The following is an 18,220-nucleotide window of genomic DNA, read 5'->3' on the forward strand; positions in this document are numbered from 1 at the left end:
TGAGTTACGTAAGAGGATAAACTCTCGGGCTGTGCTCAACAACTAGTGAGCTGTCTATCTAGACCGCATTTAATGGGCATCACATGCGCGTGAACGTGTGCCTAGGTAGACAGCTCACTAGGTTTTGAGAACAACCTCGGTCTCGTCCAGACTCTATTTTTAAATTCTTACCTCAAACCCCATGAAATTCAGCCTAGCGTCTAGGCTCATTTGGAGGTCAGTATACAAATAGCCGTAAATCGTTTATTTAGGGAGCTATTATCACAAGCTAAAAACATTCAATATTTGTATAAGAACTAATTATTTTCAAAGAACTGTTAAACCATCTATAAAGACCGTGAAGGGGGGAAACAGCCGAATTGTGCTGTAACATTTATAGTTAACCACTATCATGTATCGTTTCCTCTTCTGGAAAATTGAGCAAAAATACTGATGAATCATTCTGCACTCAGTCAAATAATACTGGCTAAAGATAAGGGACAAACAAACTACCCATTTCAATAGGAAACACAACTAAAGTAATATCATGAAGTCCTTAAAAAAATTATATTGATTTTGTCACTATTAAAGAAACCCAGTCAAAATACATCATATCATTAGTCACCAGCACAAACTGATATAAAACAAAATATTCAAGACAAACCTGTATGGTTTATAAAATGGTCATTTTAATTCAGGTTACATAGCTGTTATGTAGGGCTTGTACATTTTCACAAGGCTTTGGGGGACTACAGTCAATGATTAGCAAAAACACAACAGTGGTCCAAATAACTATTGACATCACTTGACAAATCAAACATCCTCTCAACATGTGCATAAACCTGCAATGAAAAGTACTTAACCAAACTGTGGAACATGTATGCAGTATTGGTTCCCATTCCAGTGTATATTGAAAAATGGGCATGCATGATTTTTTTTTTAAGTTTTTTTTAATCATCACAAGCCATTGCAAGGTAACACATTAAAGTGAAAACCATAACTAGGCAGGAGTGTTTCGTGACCTTCAAGATGAAGACATGATTCAAATGGTCTATGAAAAAAAAGTGCATACTTGGCTGAACAATGCTAGCTGACTTGGTACATCAGAAAACAGCCTTCTTGCTATCAATACTAAAGCACAGGCCCATTTTAAGCCAACACTATGACAGTCAACAACACATTTATCTCATTCAAGTGTATGTTGATTTCCCTAGAGAGACGTATAATGGAAAGTGATATAGCAGGACAGGAACTAGCCATGCTTGAGGCAAAACGCTCTGCATTTTGTGACCAACACTTCCAATATTTCAGTTTACCAGAATATACACACCAGTTGCTGTCACAATTAAAGGACAATTGATTTTATGTGAGGCTAATACTTTTCTACAGCAGACACTGCACATAAAGAAGGCCAAAGGACAAAAACACACAACTGAGGAATGGAGATGTTACTTTAACTTAATATTTACTTTCATTACAACCACAAGCCAGGTGGTGGAAAATGGAGAGAGAGAGAGAGAGAGAGAGAGAGAAAAAAACAGACTGATTGGAATTCCCACACTCACAGCTCATTGGTAATGATCATGGGCTTTAACATGGCTAGAATAATCATAAGTGAAACAATAAGGAATGAAGAAGTGTAAAAATTTGTCTTTTTCCAGGATTCTTTTTCTTTAATCTGTGGAGAGAAGATGTGGGCGTTTAGTTCTCTCCTCCGTCTCCTCCTTCACCCTCATCTGCAGCGTTGTCAGAGGTCCATAACTGATAACAAAAAAGAACAAAATGTGTGCTTGAATACTGAACATCTATAGTTTGAATAATAAATATAAATGATTGTAATATAATCAAATCTGCATTCCACAGTCTCAGAGAAGAATATTTGTGTAGTTTTTAATTGTAACTCACTGTGAGGTTGTCTCTAAGCAGCTGCATGATAAGTGTGCTGTCTTTGTACGAGTCTTCGTTCAGTGTATCCAGCTCAGCAATGGCTTCATCAAAGGCCTGCAAGCACAATGCCACAATAAGTTAAGGTATGTGAACAAACAGTCAAACCCCTGGTATGTGAACCACATGCCTGATGAAGTCCAGAAGGACAAGCAAGTACATTTTCTATCGGAATTTCCCCTTCACTGAGTTAAAGGTTTAATTAAAGGTGAAGTAACTACCACCACCTAAAAGAATGTCAAAAATCCTTTCTGGCATCGTTTTGGGAAAATTCCCTGCTAAACAGCCAATTACAGGTAGTCCTACCCAAAAAACTAATCTAGAAGCTGATATGTTGAGGGGGTGGGGGATGACCATTAAAGGGAGTGTTCATCCAGAAATAAATAATTTATCATCATTTACTCACCTCTCATGACATTCCAAACCCATAAGAATCTTGAAACCCAAAAATATTTTGAATGATATTTTGCCTGAGATGCTTGTCGCTTGAAGAGATATGACCGCTTTATATGATGAACAGATTTAAATTTAGGATATTATTTACATATAAACACACATACATCACACAAAAAGCACACCATTAGTTCTCACACATCATGCACACACATTTTAGCTTCTGTGTTTACCAAATGCGATGAGCCCGATGTATGCGTCAATCATTGTTTAGATGTAAATAAGACTACATTAAATCCCTTCATCAAATAAAGTGATTATATCTTTTCACAAGACTGCATTGGCTCTGCCAATAATATTTTTTTCCTGTCTTGTTTTCGCGACTTAATCTTCTCCAAGTTTCACAACTGCGCCAACAGGTGGCAGTATAGAACCAAATCCGGTTGTTAAAGCTGCAGTCCGTAACTTTTTGCGCTCTAGCGGTTAATAAACAGAACTGCATGTGTCTTGCGGAAGAACATTGCAGCCGGAGCTACTTCTCTGTTTATGTCTATGGCGAGTCACGCAGGGATTGTGCTCCTCCGCAGCGCTTCCTACCAGTCTGGCCTGAAATAGTCCCAATAAAGACACTTATTATAAGTGTACCGTAATTATTCAGGGCAAGACAAAAATATAAGTGTACCATAATTATTCAGGGCAAGACAAAAATATAAGTGTACCATAATTATTCAGGGCAAGACAAACACCGTTTGGAAAATGGATTCATGTTGTACATTTCTCATTATATAATTTTTGTAAATCTTGAACACAAAAAAAGTTAAGGACGACAGCTTTAAGTCTGACGTCATGCGGCAGCGCTTCCTCTCATACCACAAGAAAAACAACAAACGGTGCTAAATTATATTCACACACAATGTGGTATAATACTACAAAAAAAATATATATATAATCGTAACCTTGATCTCCATACCAAAATTCCAGATGGCCAGACAGTGATTCATCTTTTATAAATCGTTAAAATACTAATGTCTGTGACGCTGTGAGCACAGAGACTGTTGTGTAGACTTTAAGTATTTAAACATTTTTACTTGTTAAAATGTTTGATGTTTAATATGAATAAATAGCACTCATAAACGGCCATCGATGGCATTCTCAAGTGAAACGAGTTGAGGCTTGGACCCAGAAACGGCGTGATAACGGTGAGGTATAGCCTAGAAACGGTGCGGTATAGCCCATCCACCTTACTGTGTTAGACAGTTCATATTGGCCCAGATTGAACGCGTTGAAGACATTTCGTGATCGCTATAATCGGTGCAGTATTGTGTGCATTAAGTAATTAATTGAACTAATGTTAAATGTGATTAGTTTGCTTGAAAGTGTATCTGCATTATCGTTACGTTCTACTGCAATAGATGCACGACTCACAGCTTCACTACCGCAATAGCTTTCGGTGTGATACTAAACTTACTGTTTAACTAATTTTGATGTCACTGTATTCTGTTTGCACCTTATTGTGCATCTTTAAAGGGATAGTTCACCCAAAAATGAAAATTCTGTCATCATTTACTCACCCTCAAGTTGTTCCAAACCTGTATGAGTTTCATTGTTCTGCTGAACTCAAAAGATGATTTTTAGAAGAATATTTGTAACCAAGCACAGAGAGCAACCATTGACTACCATAGTATTTTTTCCCCTACTATGGAAGTCAATGGTTGCTCTCTCTGCTTTGTTACAAACATTCTTCTAAATATCATCTTTTGAGTTCAGCAGAACAATGAAACTCATACAGGTTTGGAACTATTTGAGGGTGAGTAAATGACAGAATTTTCATTTTTGGGTGAACTATCCCTTTAAGACTCCATTTTAACCATCAGTCTAAGTAACTGTTAGTTCACCACATTGTGTCACTCAATGTATAGTCTATTGATAAGAAATATGATGTATATCCCATGTAAAGATGTGTAACAGTAGCATAAGTCGTGATCATGAGAAAACAAGATAGAAAAAATAAATAAATAAGTAATCCATGGCCAGGTGATTTATCCAGTAATGAAACTAGTGAAGTCTTTATGAGTCATTGAATCGTTCATACAAACGATTCATTTTTTTAATTAATTATTTAAAATTTGTTCAAAATTGTGATCTTTATTTTAAAGTATTTAAGTGATTTTATCTCTTCACAAGACTTAGATTAATCCACTCAATTCATATGGATTAATTTTATGGTGCTTTATAACATTTTTGGATCTTCATAATTTTGTTCATCTGGTCTTTCAATGATGCGGCAGAAACCGCTCAGGTTTCATTAAAAATATCTTAATTTGTTTTTCAAAGATTAAACAAAGTCTTTTGGGTTTGGAACAACATGAGCGAGAAAATTACAGAATTTTTGTTTTTAAGGTAAACAATTTCTCAAACCAATTTAACAAATCAATTTAATCTAAAATCCTACTTGTTTGGCCAGAGCGCAGGCCTGCTCAGGAGAGTTGAGGATCTCATAGTAGAAGACAGAGAAGTTGAGAGCCAGTCCAAGACGGATGGGGTGTGTGGGCTGCATCTCCTTCTTACTGATGTCAAACGCATCCTGGTAGGCGCCTTGAGAGTTGGTTATCGTCTCTGCAGGAACAAAAAAAAAAAAAAATGAAAGTTATAACAAAATATTAGTGATACATATAACTAGTAGCAATGAGTCAGTGATTCTGGACAGGATAGCTTTCTCAAAAACAAAGCTCTAGGAATGTGAACCTTTTCATCCTTTCACTTTAGTTTAGCAGTTCTTAACGATGACTCCCTTTTCCCTTTGAATAATCAAAGGCCCTACTATCCACTCTGGTATGTACCTATGCAAGAATAAAATAAACTCAAATATGATGTCAGTTCAATATGTGGTACATCCTTGTTTTTAGTATTTTTTTGCATTTTAGTAAGATTTTGCAAAACAATTTAAAGACTTATTGGGCACCCCTGGAAGTTTGCAGAGACCCCGTAATGAGCCTCAGCCCCCTATTTGAGAATCACTGCTTTAATATTCATATTCGGTACAAAGATATTTATGTAATCAGAGATTTCTGTCCCTTCACTGACAATCTATGCAACAACCACTTTGATGTTTCAAAAACTTAATAAAGAGATTGTATAACTAATCCATATGAATGGAGCGGTTGAGCCAAATTTTCTGAAGAGACACGATCGCTCGATATGATGAACAGATTTAATATAGGCTTTTATTTATTTTACTTTTAAAATTCCATTGAAAAACATCAGCAGAGAGATCTGGGAAAACATGATGTTAAGTGATAGCATAAGTATGAACATACATTATCATTATCAATTACAGAATGCCCTGGTAAAATCTGAAGACATCTAAAAGACAAAACATACAAAAACAGGCATTTATTTTAAATCAGAGAACATAAATTGAGCAATATTGACCTTTGATTAAAGGTCAGGATGGTGAAATGTACTTCTCCAGTATTAGATGCTGGGAAACATTAGCGGAGGCATATTCTAAACTGGTTCTACATGACTGCTCCCATTCTGTAGCCTGCCAGAAGGGGAATAAAAAGCCCCAGAAGACGGTCTCCCAGAAGGACAAGCAGCTGACTCAAGGAGGGTGCAGAAAATGGCCTAAGGCAGCTAAATACTCGGCACTGAACCCAAACTCATTCATCCTGAATTTGAAGCCCACAGACCCAATTTAGCCTAGAGCAAAGCACAAGATGCAGCACTGACATGGTCTCCCAAATAGATTGAATTTATTTAATTCACATCTGAGTTGGAAAAATTTGTTTAAATAGAAGGCATCCCAGGTCCTAGAGCTGTCTATTAAACCTTTGAAAAGTACGATCACAGTGAACATTCAAATCTGCATCGGTTCTGCTGCGGACCCAGAGAGAGCAGCTGTCATGTATAGGTATGAAACAGCATCATTATCAATTACATCATTACACCAGTAGGTGGCGACAAGTGACTTGCATTTATTTGTCATCAAATTCTTTATTAAAGGGTTATTTCAGCGATTTAGCATTAAGCTTTGTATCAGTAGAAACCCAGTAGTATATTCAAATTATCGTACTTTCCCCCCTCATGTCCCCCTGAGACTAGAGAATTATGCATTTTATTTCTGGAAAAAATCCTCAGATGACCCAAATATTGTAATTTTGCGTCAGAGAATTTTTTGACCAGAGGCTATAGACTACAGCCAGTAGTAGGAGCTAGTTCCGCATATTTTCAACCCGCCCATAAGCGTGGGATCTCACTCACAGAATGTAAATGCGCACGGCCGCTGCTGCTCGGCTCGGGCATTAATAACAGAGAGGTACAGAGCAAAGTGAGTGTTTCAACTTTTCAATGAATTCCATCGAAAGTTAAGCTTCCATAGGCATGATCTGATAACGCGCCAGACTGGACACGCTGCGAGAATGACTGCTGCGCTTACCTCAGCTCTTCGCTCTCATAATGAATGAAATCTGACTCCTGCTGCGTTTGTGCCGTGACTTTCATTCGGCTCACTCACACTTTATTGAAAAGACATGTTCAGTTTTTAATTGTAGTGTCTGTTCTCGAACTGAACGAAATTATTTTATTACTATGAATATCAGAGAAGCAAGTGCATTCTGGGAGTTGTTGTCTTTCATCCACATTAGACAAAAATACATTTTCTGTCTTCTCAGTCTAGAAGGCACCAAATTAAAAAATAATTTCAAATTTCTACTACATAAATGACCCAGTTTAAATACACATTCATCTTCCCAGCGCTGAAGTACCCCTTTTATTAAAGAGATTTGATTAAAAAAAAAATTCATCCAGTAATGAAACTAGTGAAAACGTTGAGCAAGTCATTATATCATTCATTTACACCAAAAAAATTATATATATACCAGGTCCTAAATGCACTGAGAAAATAAAAGGCATATACACTCTTCACTTATAGCAGAAGTGCAGTAAGACTCTTACCCTTCCTGTCATCTCCAGAAGCAACCTCTGCAAGATATCTGAAGTAGTCACCCTTCATCTTTAAATAGAAGACTTTGCTCTCGGGATTTGTTGAGTTCTCGATCAAATATTTGCCCAGCAGTCCCTGAGGGTGGGGAGAGAAAGAATGTGTAAGGAAAGACAGATAGAGAGAGCTTGTTTATCTACTTTAAACAAAACTACTACAACTGATGCAATTAACTAAATTACAGTGGAAATGGCTGCAGTTTTATGGGATTGTAAACGTGAAATATCCATTGCACAAGTATGCACGAAGTCTGTTGTCTTTTATACTGAGAACCCAAATTCTTTTCCACTCCAGTTTGAGGCAAGTACACTGACATTCAGCATCTTCCCCAGTTTACCACATTCTGGGCGTTGGTGGTTCAGTGGGGCTGGTAGACAAACCATGCAAACAACCATAAACACAACTGAAAAGCATAGAATGGTGCAGACTTCCTGTGACAGCCCAGCCCTTTCACTGCTCAGCCTGTCATTTAAGATCTGCTGAGCCAACGGTGTACATTTCCCTAATGTGAAAGAAGAAAGAAAGGGGAAGAATAAAAGAAATGGAAAAAAAAAAAATCAAAAGAAAAGGAAAGGAAAAGAAGAAGAAAAAAAAAAGAACGAATGGAAAAATGAAAAAGTAAAAGACTGACATCAGTGCATTTAGTCTAAAGAGGGCAGTCATGGTACTCGGACTGTGCAATCACAGGGTCATGTGGGTCCAGAGCAGCAGCCACATCACATGTGCTTCCTAATGTCTGATTTAACAGCACGCCTGAGCACTGCAACACACAACCCTCATGACAACACAGACCCGGATGTGTCAGAACATCAAATCCACTGTCAGGGGAAATTCAAAAAAGAAACATTACCGTTCTCAAAGTGAAGAAAAGAAATCAATTCTTTCTGGACTTTCCAGATGTTTACCAACCATAAAGCATTTAAATATGTGACCTGAAAAGAACACTCAGAAACAGCTACTGTTAACTGAATTAGATAAAGCTTAGATTTTTTTATTTTAATATACAAATTTATTCCTGTGATGACAAAGCTGAATTTTCAGCTTTTCTATCTATCAAAATTCTATCTTGTGAGTCAGTGTTTTTGTACGTCCTCATCGCGTCTATCTGTTCTACAATGTGCATACAGTCATGAGTTTCTGCTCAACATCGGCAGACTCAAACCTTACACACGCCGGGCTGCACTGGCCGGTCGGCCTTCAACATCACCGACCCCCAGTACTGCATCTGGCCCACTGCGGAGGCGCCATAGCAGATTAAGCAGAAGGGGGGTAAGGGTGAGCGTATCCGGGCTAGCCAGCTAACCCCACAATAAACTGGATTACATCCGATTACTGCTGTTGTGTCTTTGTTTGCGCTGTGTACTCAATGCGCGTCACTGACGCTTTTTATATGATAGGAAAATATCTAAAAATAATGCTATAATCAACACTTACTCGTAACTCGTTCATCTCGACAGCTGTCTATTGCATGTGTTACAAAGTTGGTAGAATAATGATGAAGACGGACTCGGTGTGACTGGGACTCGTGTTTATTCAGAACTCTCAGATACAAACACAAACTCGCGCTGCCAGCGCTCTCACGAATCTCACAAATGCGAACGAATCATTCTTTTGAACCGGTTCTTTTTAGTGAACCGAACCAGTTCACCAAATCGGACTGATTTGTTCTAAACGGTTCACATCTCCAGTCAGCGCTGATCCATAATTTACTAGAGTTACTAACTTTCTGACATGAGTGACAGCCCCTCCGACTAGAAATAAACGAATAACCTGAAGTATATGCTAGTAACTAAAACCGTTCACTGAACTGAGACGTACTGACAGAACTGATGAGAAGTGAACTCAGGTCCATCCATCTCTCTGGCAGCAGCTCGTGCCTGCTCGTGCCTCGTAGACCTCGTTAAACCACGCCCCCTCCGCTACAAGATCTGATACTCATTCAAATGCAAAACCGATTGTTCCATCAAACGGTTATCGTGCCGATTGATCAGTTTGGTCAGCCTCTACGGTCAACTGTTACCGTCAGGGAGACGATATATAGAGTTCCGCGCTGTAAACTGAATCTATTTAAGAACTCTTGTTTTTCTATTTAAATATCTAGGGTGGGTTGCACCAACAAGGATTAAATTAAATTTAGTTTAGAGCTAATCTAGGATTTGTTGATCTAGGCTTTATTTTAAATCGAGTTGTTGCACCACTTAATTTTAAACCCAGATTAACAAATCGGGGATTAGAATTTAACCTGCGATTTAAAACCTCCATTTACGATTAATTTTCGCTGCCATGATGGATTCGCCATTGAAAGCAACAATATTAATATTCAATTTCCTTGTTCATTGACCACCAGAAACTCTCCCTCTGACATAAGTAGCCTAGCTCTTGCCAATAAACTTGTATAATGTCAGCTGTCTTTATAAAGCGCTACGAAGAGAGACTGTTAACTGACCAAGCAATGAAAACCGCGTGTGCGTAAAATATATTTATAAGAGCCTATCAATTAATAATGGAGTATTGTGGCAGCATAATTTATGACAAAACAACTGTCATGATTTGTGGAGTGACTATCTCCGCTCTTGACAGCGCCGTCCATCCCGTTTGATCGTGGAGCAGGCATGAGAAACGTGAGGCGCGGCAGAGATCACTGGCGCTCACCTCATCATCACCGCTGCCATCAATACTAAAGAAAATATAGCCTACTCCTCTCTTTTGTTTGTCCGACACCGAGGTGAGTGACGGATCGATAGCAGGCGTAAACTCACGGGCCGCCACGACCTTCACACTCTAATGGCTCAATTCGCTTTATTTTTCATTTTTATTAGTAATAAACACCTCTCTGAGACCTGACGACACACCCACTGTTTCTATATCTGTTCAATCATCCGCATAGTTTAATTGCAGGTGCACTTTACTTTATTTATACCTCCTCATATGTAACTTTAAAATTAATCCATAATTGAGATTTAAATCTGAGTTTAAAGTTATGGAGCAACAGGATTAAAGTTAATCTATTTTAAATATAAATTAAATCCAGGATCAAAATGTTTAAATGTAAACCTGCTTATTTTAAACAAGGTTTAAAGTTTGGTGCAACAGAATTATTAGATAAACCTTGATTTAAAGGTTCAGTTTTTCGTGTTTTTTTGAAGCTTTGATTGTGTTTACAGTGTGCAATATAACATGTGTTCATGTTTCACGTGTAAAAAAAACACAGTATTTTTCACACAATTTACTTATCTGTATACTGCTGTTTTCACTGTCCTAAAAACGGCTTGATGATTTCCTTGTTCTATGAAGAAATACGTAACGAGTTCTGATTGTGCCAGCGGTTCCAGTGTTGTGATTCGACAGCAGCTTAGCGCAAGTTGCCCGGAAAGGTCACGCCTCTTACCATAACGGAGATGCATGCGCTCAATGATCTCTAAGTACAGCGTCCCTAGGAAAGCCAAACAAAGGTGATTTGACTCCGGGATGAAAATAACAGCGTCTCGACGACATGGCGACAAACACACTATACAAACGCAACACTTCGTCTTCTCCACGCGGGAGGAACAAGACCACGCCCCCTTTTTTGCGTTTTCTTGTGGTTGGAGGTTAGTCGACAAACTGTTCTATTGACATTAAAGCAGGAAGTACAGGGATGTAGTCCAAACCGGCCGTTCGCTGTAGGCTTTGAAAGGGAACTTCTGTTAAATAAAATATCTCGCTTGGCATTGAAGTTTGAGCTTTATAATTTTACAGGTATTATTTATGCTCTAACAGCAACATTACACACTAACTAAAGTTTGAAAAATGGGATCACGAAGAACAGGACCTTTAATCTAGATTTAAGATTAATCCTTGTTGGTGCAACCCACCCCTAAACTTGCGTTGTTAGGAAAATGTTAGACAAACCCAGTTATCTAACCATCCCCCTCATGGTTCATCGTGATTTGTTTTGTTTTTTTAAATATAAATTGCAACCACTCCTTCCCATTTTGTGTTTTTGTAGCATTCAAGCTGAACAGCAATGCTGGCACTATTTTTTTGCCACTCAGTATGCAACTCTCAGTTACTAAAACGTAAACTGTAATAGATTAAAGAACTGAAAATATATAAATAATAGCTCATTCAAAATTTTAATGAATACTATAATAGTATACAAATAATGCTAAAATAACACTGATATAATCTCTTTCAAACAACTTAAATCAAAACAGAGGGGCTAATTTCTATTTCAGTGTGTTTTAATGTGAATAGTGATGCATAGCAGCTAAAACACTGAACACTGCTGCTTCAAGCAATACAAATAAGCCATGACCTTTCACCATTTTGCCCTTGAAGAAGGCACTTAACCTACTTCCTTTGGGGGAAATTACTACCTATTTGTTTTGAGTCATGCTAGTTTCATCAGACTTCCACAGATTGATTTTCTCATAAAGACGCATCAAAATCTCTGTATTTAAAATCTCTGACTGTCGCAACACTTTGCAGGAGACAAGGCATCAGTTCCTTTTCTTTCTGCAGCTGGACTGAAGTGTACGTGGTTGCATAAATTCACAGCTCTCTTTATCAAATCCTGTTGCAATTCTTTTTTCTTTTTTTTTAAAGGTCCCATGGCATGGCATTTTTCTATTATTTTATAATGTTTTCTGAGGTGTACTTATATTGTTAATATGATTTTTACATCATAAAATGTCATAATTTAGAAATAAAAGGAATTTTTTTCTATACTGATGTTTGCCCTCTGGCTGAATGCCCTGTTTCAAGAGGCGTGTCTGCTGTGAGACTTAAGTAAAAACACCCACTGTTGTGATTGGCTGACATCCATACTGATTTTCTGGGTTGCGTACGTTGCTTGAGTGACTAAGAGGGTCTGCTGTCATTACACAGCAGTGGTCTCTAGAGGCGAAATAAAAACTGACACCTCGTGGTATTTGCTTTGGCACGTGAGGCGCGCTTCAGATGCAGATTTAAAATAGACAATAAAACGGTACAGTACACTACCGTACAGTCTCATATCCTTATAAAAGCAATTCATTTGTTGACTAGATGCTACATTAGTGGTGAACAGCAGTATGTTTGCCATCGCTAAGAGGACACGTTAGTGGTACGTCAAATGGTCAAAACAACGTGACAAAAACACACACACACACACGTGATGTCATTCCATACCCCACTATAGAATGTTTTTTAATATTTCTATGTAACTTTCATTTTTTACATTTCCATTTCAGTTTTAGTAACTGTAGTACTCATTTCAGCTAGTTGCCAAGACAACATTTCAAATTTTTTGTTTTGCTTTTTAAATCTAGTAATAATTTATTTAGCCTAGCTTTATTTCATTTCAATTAAAAAAAATTTAAAACAACCCTGATTTATATACATAGCTACTTTTGAATGCAAACAATGTACAAAGACCCATTTGCAGTCACATGCTGTAGTTACAGAATTTACCAGCAGGGGCAAACTGGGCCATGCTACCCAACCCAACCTTGACCCCACGATATTCACCCTTTAGACAATGAGAGACTTCATAGAGTCATGCCCTTTACACTACACTCCAATGAATATCCTCCCTGTGTGTCAGCGGCCCCTGACCTTCCTGTCTTCATGCACTCTCTTTTCTTTGTCTGACAGGAAACCAGCTCTTTTAATGCCCTTCCTCCCGTTCTCTTCAGCATAAAGAGATGCAGAGAAAACAGTGACTGACATGATGTGCACGTCCATTTCCTGCCAGATTGTGCGGCATGTAGCCTACAGTGCGCATACACACAATTACTCCCATTACAGAATGGGCCCCTCATGTTAAGGATACCCCTCCACACAGTCGGATTAGCAAAACACAATCCTGAAACAAACCACGCTATTAAAAAACAGAGCACACCAAAGCAGACAACTGCAAAGCAATGGAAGCTGAGGTCATTTGTTTCTAACCACAAATATTTTCTATCTGCAGCATGTGACAACTCTAAAAGCGCCATTATTAGACCTGTGAGAGAGATGCAGATAATGTAAACTGGAGGGCCATCAGCGAGCTGAACTGCTGCTGAATTATTTGCTCCTTTCAAGCTGGTTTAAAAGAACCTTTATAATATACAGCCCAACTTGAGTTTAAATCAAAGTCACAACAAAAGTATCATTATCCACCACTATGACGGCCTGGGTTGAACATTTTCCGTAATGCCCCATCCCAATTCCTTTCATCTGTCAGTAAACATTTGGCATAGCGCAACATTTGGTATTTCTAATGAACAAGAATTTCTGATCTTTTAGTCTCATCTTTATGTATTGCTCTGCTCTTGCAATATAAAAGACAGTACTTTTCATTCTTGTGAACTGGTCATCTGATTTAATGAACAATAACTCATTAATTATTGCAGGAATCTTTAGTTTTTCCCTCAAAATCCTTGTCTCGAAAGTAGAGAAACACAGACCAGACAATTTTATATCTCAAAATGATAAAGCATTTAAAAGGGTTGTCACCATTAAATAGAATATCTTTCATTATTTTCTCACCCTTATGTCATTCTACACCTGCATAAGTCTGACTTTATTCTGTGGAGAACAAAAGAAGAAATTGATATGAAAACTTTGTGCATGGATAAAAACAATTAATTTTTCAAAAGCAAAATGGTAACACTTTACAATTCATTAGTTCATGTATTAACGAACATGAACTCACCATGAGCAGTACATTTGTTAATCTTTGTTAATGTTAGTTAATAAAAATACAGCTGTTCATGGTTTGTTCATGCTAGTTCACAGTGCATTAACTAATGTTAACAAGATTTCAATAAAGTATTAGTAAATGTTGAAATTAACTAACAAAGATAAATAAATGCTTTATAAGTGCAGTTCATTATTATTTCATGTTAACCTTATTGTAAAGTGTTACCAGAAAAAAAAAAAGTGTTCCACACGTGTGTATGACATAAAATAATTATTTTAAGTTGAGCTATCTCTCTATCTCGCTGTCTGTCAATGTCATCACAGGACATGAATAGTCTTGTCTGTGCTGCAGCAGAATCTAAGCAAGTTTGATAAGATGACTGGGCTACCAGGGGAGTGACAGTGGGAATCCAATAGTGATGACACAGAACCTCACTGTCACAGCCTGTGGGAGAAGAGAAAGATGCTGTACTTCTGCCTGCAATGCATATCGATTGGGAGAAGATGAAGGCTTGGTTCTTGCTCTCTGCACCACTGCTCGGAGGAATCAATTCTCTAATAGTTCCATGAGAGCCTCTTACAACAAGAGCACTATGATGAGATGCCAAGCTATACACTGAAACACTGTATGTGACGGTTTTCCCCTCTTAAAGTGGCACGGCTCAACACAGCACTCCTTTTGAGATGAATACGTTTCTTCTTAATTCAATGAGGTTTAGGGGGTACATAACCACTGGGTTCAATGCTTGTCTGTCATGTACTGCCTGTGATGACACTGCTATTAGGACTGGTTGAGAGCACCAGCAGGGATCTGTCACTATGCCATCGCTAAACCTTAAAGGCTCCATATATAACGATGGTTCATATGTACTGATACATAAAGGTCAGCAGGGGGGGGTTAAATATAAAAATATAAGATCATTCAAAATAGTAATGAATAATAATAGCATGTAAAATAACACCATGAAATCAAAATGTACAGATCTTATTTTAAATGGAATATTGTCATTATTATACATGTTGTATCCACGCCATTCAAGTGATTTTGTAACCTTTAAATCAAAATAACTTCCCCTCTCTCTTGCAATGGCATCTCTTCTCTGATAACGTGTTATCTGGCGCGAGGGTGGGGCATTAACCATTTTCTTCCAGAAACCTGCTATAAACCAACTTGTAAATCGGCATTAAACAGATACAACAGGCTTTCCTTCCTTATTGTGATTTATGAGTGAAACAGCTTTTCAAACATAACAAAAATGTAGGGCAGGTCTTGATTTTGTCCATTTGGGAATTGATTGGATGGATCGTTGTCATTTTCTATTGCTGCAATCTCATGTGTGGGACAGGTTGTCCCGCCCTCGCACCAAAAAACATCATCAGATAAGAGGTGTCATTAGAAGAGTGCAAGTTATTTTGATTTCATTTTTTTTTTATAATGTGCACGGATAAATAATTTATAATAAATACTGCAATATTACATACAAATAGAAGAATTGACTTCATGGACTTTAAGTGTGTAATATAGAGTGTCGAAATGTTGTATAGTTAGTAGTCATCATAGAGTATACACAGCATTTTAATATAGCCAGATTAGCAAATATAGAGGCCGTATAGATTATAGACGTATTGAGCCAGTATAGTCAGTTCAGTATTGAGTAGTATAGCTCAGGTATAGTATAGCGAGTATATATTAGAGCCGATATTTATCTAGCATAGAGAGTCAGTAGTTGTAACAGTCAATATGGAGGAGTAGAGTACAGCCTTACCAAAACCTCGTTGCAAATATCACGTAATTCGCCCTCCACCTTCTCCCTGTACTCCTTCACCATCTGAAGCTTCTTGTCGTTGCCCTCGGTTTTCTGTTCAATACTGGAGATAACCCTCCATGCCGACCTCCGGGCCCCGACGACGTTCTTGTAGGCGACGGAGAGCAGGTTCCTCTCCTCGTTGGTGAGTTCGGCTCCCTGCTCCGTCACCTGCTTCATGCACGCGGCCATGTCATCATAGCGCTCCGCCTGCTCCGCCAGCTTGGCTTTCTGAATCAGCTCCGTCTTATCCATGATTTAATCGCACGCTGCGGCCGTTTAAACTCCGGGAAATGACGAGTCCGGCAAAGAGGGGAGGGAGAGAAAACCAGTGTGTACAGGGGGAAAGGAGAAGCTGGCTGGCCGAAGCAGTAAGGGTGAAGTGATCCAGGAGCACCTGAGGGAAAATTATGACAGTTTTAATAAATCACACCATGTTCAGAAGGGACACAGCAATTTATTCAGATTTATGAATATCGTATTTTATAATATTTCCCCGCTGCCAAAGAAAAAGTGTTATGCTACACAAATATTTTATTTAAACACATGAAGAGGTTTAGAGGCATAACGTACATCAGTCATGGTCGCAAATGTCCTATTAACCTCTTTAGCAAATAGCATAGAGATGTTTAATATTAAATAAATGTATCCTGCTCGAGTTACGTTACTCACGCTTGTCTATTCTAATACTGTCCATTACCAGCCGATGGCTAACGTTAACCTACTATTAATGAACCACGACGACCGCCACGACTCCGTGTCACTTCCAGCAAACCTGCCCGTTGTTCGTGTAGACGGTTTAAGCATCGTTTAAGATAAATCATATCAATAAATATCAAATATTTGCATTGGCTTTAAATAAAGCCTAGTTCACCTGAGAGCGCGTGTAATTGGTTTGGTTAGCTTGTGACAGCTAACGACTGCACTCTTGTCTGACAGGGCTTTTAGATTTTACAAAATAACGCCTGGCAGCGAACACTAAGATCAAACATTATCAAATTCATTACATAACTGGAGTAAAGAATAATCTACGACAAGGCAAAAAGAGGGTAAGAGAATTTTCCCACCTTGAAGAACGGTACCAATCAGCTACTCCGCGAAAGCTATATCCGCTTTGGGAGAAAAGATTCGCCTTCACCTCAACCGAACATGAAAAAGGGGGCGTGGCTTTTATAAGACAAGTCCAATCAGGTCTTAGATATATCATGCATTTTAACGTCGGTCAAGCTATATTGACCAATAGTCGATAACATATTGAAATAAAGGCGGGAACAGAGGAGGTTCAGACTGAGACCATGGAGTTTACGCCAATTAGAGCAAGTGAGAGGACGTCATCATCACGACGGATACGACCCCCCAATTCTTGTGCACTGCACTCGGCGGGCGTGGTAGTAGGATCAGTTATTCGGAAATGAAGGATGTGCAAATGTTTGATAAACTTTGATATATTTACAACATTGTAAATAGGTTATATCACTTTTACGTCGTATTTTTGTCTAAACTTCCCACTCGCATGTAGCGCTCTCTGCAATAGTCTGTATAACGTTAGTGACACTTCTAAATTGGCCGCAATTGAACTGCATTCTAATAATCTGTTTAGGTAAATGTCAACGCCAAATGTAAGATCTATGCATGTATTGCTTTGATAAGGTGTTTGCAAAAGATATGTACACCACATTTACATTTGAATGTAAATGTTTATGGCCCAAAGCTTTGGGAAAAATATTAAATGATTGAAGTAACATTTTATTTAAATGTTCACTGACCCATATGCATCTAATAATCTTTTATATAAAATAGGTGGTAGTTTAGGATGTGCATAATTTCTAAATGCCTCACACAATGTCCAACTGTCCATTAATTTAATCGATGTTAGATCATCATGCATTATAAATGTTCTCAGTGATGATGTACCAGTTTACAGAGAACAGACAAACATTATGTTGTACTTGATATGTATATCACAATGCCTGAATGAAAGAGTCTGAAAATGGCTACTAAGTGGTTGTAAATTACCACTTACTTTGTGTTCATGCCAATGAACCATATTCATTAGGCCTATGTCTGACTTAAGATTTTGTGTTTTGATCACTTTTTTCAAGACAAAATGCTTCTAAGTAATTAAAAGGAGTACTCAAACTTGAATTTAAATTGAAGTGCCCAAAACTGGTCCAGCAAAAGGAATAAAATGGGGAATGAATTGAAAATAGAGGACCTTTTGCTCCAGGTCACACTCGGCTCCGGTCTGCCTTTACAATGGGTCACATGGCCTGCTCTAAAACAGGAAAAACTGCAGATCACTTACCGGGAATGATCTCTTGCCCTGTAATCCCATCCTTTTGTAATGCCCTATGGGCTGGAAGGGTGTATGGTGTTTTTATCACTGAATGGGGTCTTTCTGATTCATGACATGGCATTCCTCAACTCCATGTTGCAATATTTAAATACT

The 18,220-nt window shown here is 38.1% G+C and overlaps 1 protein-coding gene across 1 annotated transcript; it reads right to left on the reverse strand.

Moving 5' to 3' along the window:
• Positions 1-633: 633 nt before the first annotated feature.
• On the reverse strand, positions 634-16,922 carry ywhaqa (tyrosine 3-monooxygenase/tryptophan 5-monooxygenase activation protein, theta polypeptide a). The gene is made up of 6 exons (XM_079831993.1): positions 16,839-16,922; positions 15,733-16,168; positions 7,273-7,396; positions 4,769-4,932; positions 1,885-1,980; positions 634-1,740 (listed from the first exon to the last, which is right to left on the reverse strand). The coding sequence occupies exons 2-6, from the start codon at positions 16,024-16,026 to the stop codon at positions 1,681-1,683; spliced, it is 738 nt and encodes a 245-aa protein (XP_079688119.1). The 5' UTR covers positions 16,027-16,168; positions 16,839-16,922; the 3' UTR covers positions 634-1,680.
• Between the last annotated feature and the right edge of the window lie 1,298 nt (positions 16,923-18,220).

This window comes from Gobio gobio, assembly GCF_949357685.1.
Source record: "Gobio gobio genome assembly, chromosome: 12".
Classification (NCBI taxonomy): domain Eukaryota; kingdom Metazoa; phylum Chordata; class Actinopteri; order Cypriniformes; family Gobionidae; genus Gobio; species Gobio gobio.

Excerpts from the sequence above, each read along its gene's own strand:
- ywhaqa (XM_079831993.1), bottom strand. The coding sequence starts at position 16,026 with ATGGATAAGACGGAGCTGATTCAGAAAGCCAAGCTGGCGGAGCAGGCG. Across the intron at positions 7,397-15,732 it reads ATATTTGCAACGAGGTTTTG|GGACTGCTGGGCAAATATTT; the intron begins GTAAGGCTGTAC and ends CCCCACCCTCAG. Across the intron at positions 1,981-4,768 it reads CCTGCGCTCTGGCCAAACAA|GCCTTTGATGAAGCCATTGC; the intron begins GTAGGATTTTAG and ends TTGTGCTTGCAG.